The 2,897-nt window shown below is 46.9% G+C and overlaps 1 protein-coding gene across 2 annotated transcripts in view; it reads left to right on the forward strand.

The window, feature by feature from the left end:
* The first annotated feature begins 269 nt into the window (after positions 1 to 269).
* efr3a (EFR3 homolog A (S. cerevisiae)) overlaps positions 270 to 2,897 on the forward strand; it is a 75,935-nt gene continuing 73,307 nt past the window's right edge. For both annotated transcript variants that reach the window (XR_005895250.1, XM_041054685.1), the window contains exons 1-2: positions 270 to 460; positions 732 to 860. Coding sequence is in view for 1 of the 2 variants with exons in the window: in XM_041054685.1 (XP_040910619.1) it covers positions 851 to 860 (10 nt within the window). In the remaining variant the exon portion in view is untranslated. The remainder of the gene's footprint in view (positions 461 to 731; positions 861 to 2,897) is intronic.

A 2,897-nucleotide genomic window follows, 5' to 3' on the forward strand; every position in this document is an offset into this window, starting at 1 on the left:
GGCGCACAGCTGTAAAAACACTTTAACTTGCTCGCTTTCAAGTGCAGCAAAACATGTAAATGATTAATTATTTTGTGAAATCTGCTGAATGTGCGCTTACACCCTGTGGATGGGCCTTAAACGCGATAAAACGTTGTAAACTTTCTAACGGGGGGGGGGGGGGGGAGGGGGCGGGGTAAACTAGTTTAAACCCAGGCACCGGTGAAGGCTTTCATGTTCTAAAACACCGTCAGTGAAAACCTCGCCGTCCTGGACTGCACACCTTGCTGCAGGCTGCTATAATTAGCTGCCTCCCCGCTCCACGGCCCCTGTGTGCAGGCAGCATATGTTGGAGCGGAGCGGGGGAGTTTTTGGAGCTGCTCCGCCGCAGCACACACTTCCGTGTTGTGTGTCACCGTAAAGCAGGAAGCACTGTAGTAATGTGTAGGAGTTGATCCGTCCTGCTGCTGTTTACCTACAGGTATGTCCTCCGGCTCAACCCCGAAATGTGTCACTAGTGTGTCCGTGTGTGATTGTGTGTGTCCCGTGAACCCGCCGCCGTGTCTGGACTTTGCCGAGACGTTAGCTCCTGCGGCTAATTCCCGCAGACAGCCCGTGTTCACGGGATTGTTCGGCAGTGTCACAGCGGGCGGCTGTAGCCTGTGTGCGAGGGTTCATATCTCAGTGTTCAGACCTAAACCTCCCGCTACATGTGTCGTGTGAGCTCACACACAGGTGATTTGTTGTCACAGAGTCGTCATTCCGATGCCAGGTGAAGTGAAGCAGCAGGAGAAGCTACATGGAGGCTAACTAACCCCCCGGACCAATCGCGGCTCGGCAAACGGAGGAACTGCGGTACATTAGCAGCAGAATGCCAGCCGGTAAGCTCAGTGTGTGTGTGTGTCCGTGTGTGTCCGTGTGTGTGTGTGACTGTGACTGTGTGTGTTGACAGTATTTTGAAGAAAATAGCAGTACACTTAAGTGTGGAAGTGTTGCGTTTAATGTCACGGCTAATTATATCAACGACAAGAGGATTGAAGTTAAAAAAAAAGTGCAGTGTTGCGTTCACTGTCGCTGCTTGTGTGCGGCTTTTGAACGGTTCTGCTGTGTCTCTGTCTCCTGTGGTGGCCTCAGTCTGTGGAGTCCGGTTTACTTTCTGCTGTTTGCGGCTCTCGTTTTTCCTCTGATGCCTCTTCAAGCTGTAGCACAGAGGGAAACAAGGCTGCAGTTACAAGCTGGAACCAGTTTTCTCTCTGTCAGATTAATGACTGACTAATTGTTGCAGCTCTCGACTAAACTAACTTTAACTTAATTTAACAAACACAAACACCATATGTTGTTAGTTTCTGGCCTCTCAGCTGTACAGATTAAATTCTTTTGTGTAAGGGGCAGTTGGGTTGGAATGAGAAGCAGGCAACAGGAAATAGTATGAGCAGGGCTGTGAACATGAACTGCGGGAGCTAGCATGGTGAGCAGGCGGCTTCTTCTCATTCTGTCCCTGTCCTCCATCCTTCTCTGCTGCTGGGGTTATTTGACTGTGCAGTTACATAAACATTATATAAAGTTTACACACAGTGGGGGTCCAAAAGCCGGAGACTGTGACGGACCCAGAGGTCTGTCCTCCTGTCCCCCTTCTCTGTGATTTCACAGCTCTGAATTCCATTAGACTGGACTGAGCAGTTGTAGACAGTAGATATGTAAACAGACACAGGTGTCACAGTAAATACCTCTATCAGCGTCTGCAAACAATGAAGACCAACATTTAGAAGCTCATTGCTGCGTTTATGGTCACCTGTGACCTGTGACCTGTGAGATTGGGAGATTGTTGGTGGATCGTTTGTTTACCTGTTGTCTTTAGATACTTTGAATTTTCATCGCTTTGGAACAGCTGTCCTGCAGCTTGGCTCACCTGTGTTTAATCCTTAACATACACGCAGATGGACGCTGTGTCATCTGTAAGGCTCAGACTATAACCTGTGCTCAGGTTTAACACAAGGAGCCGATCTCAGCTGGAGGTTTTTCGTAGTTTGTGAAACTCCTGGTGTGTGATGGAGACGTGTTGCAGAGAGGGAACGTCAGTGAACTGGATAAACTCTGCAGGGAGTCTCTGAGGGGTTTTGACAAATGGGTCGTTTGACCATAATACGCCGCAGAGCTTCTCAGGCCGTTTCCTTCCCATTTCCTCACCTCATCACATGGATCTCAGCTGTACACAGGCTGAGATCTGAGGATCTCAGGATTTAAGGAGGGAAGAACAAGGACTGATGAGTCATGTTTACTTATTTTTGAGCAAGTAGTGTCTGATGTAAACGATTAAATTAAAATTATTGTTCACATTGGTCTTGTTCTGACAGCTGTGTCTACTGGGACATGCTAACTTTGCACTTTCTACCTCCTTCTGAGAGATTCAGAGAGTATTTCCGGGGACGAGCAGTGTGGGCCTCGTGTCTGCCTGAAAGTAAATACAGAAGCTAACCAGCTAAATTAGCTGTTGTAATTAACAACAACGGAAACCACTTAAATCGAGAACATAATAACAGTGATGACAGTAATGATGATAATAATGTTAGCAGTAGCAGTAGTGGTTTGTTGGACAGTAGTTTGTTTACTTTAACACTTAATAGTTAAAATCTAGCAGTTAATAAGACTTTATGCGCAAACTTATGACCAAACGGTTCAAACTGATGCAGGAATCTGCAGCTTCAGTCTCAGGGATTCTCATCTGACCACAGGTCTGTCACCTGCCGGGTGCAGGTGCAGTGAGTTTTTCTATTATTCAACATTTTTCTTTTTCGTCTTTCAGTCCCTGTAACTGTGTGAGCTGTGGTTAAAACACAGTTCATAAGAAGCATAATGATGTTCCCTTTGTCCTCGTCATTCCTCTGTCCTGACTTTAACCCCTTTAATCTTCAACACAA

The sequence above is a fragment of the Toxotes jaculatrix genome, chromosome 14 (genome assembly GCF_017976425.1).
Source record: "Toxotes jaculatrix isolate fToxJac2 chromosome 14, fToxJac2.pri, whole genome shotgun sequence".
NCBI classification, from domain to species: Eukaryota; Metazoa; Chordata; class Actinopteri; family Toxotidae; genus Toxotes; species Toxotes jaculatrix.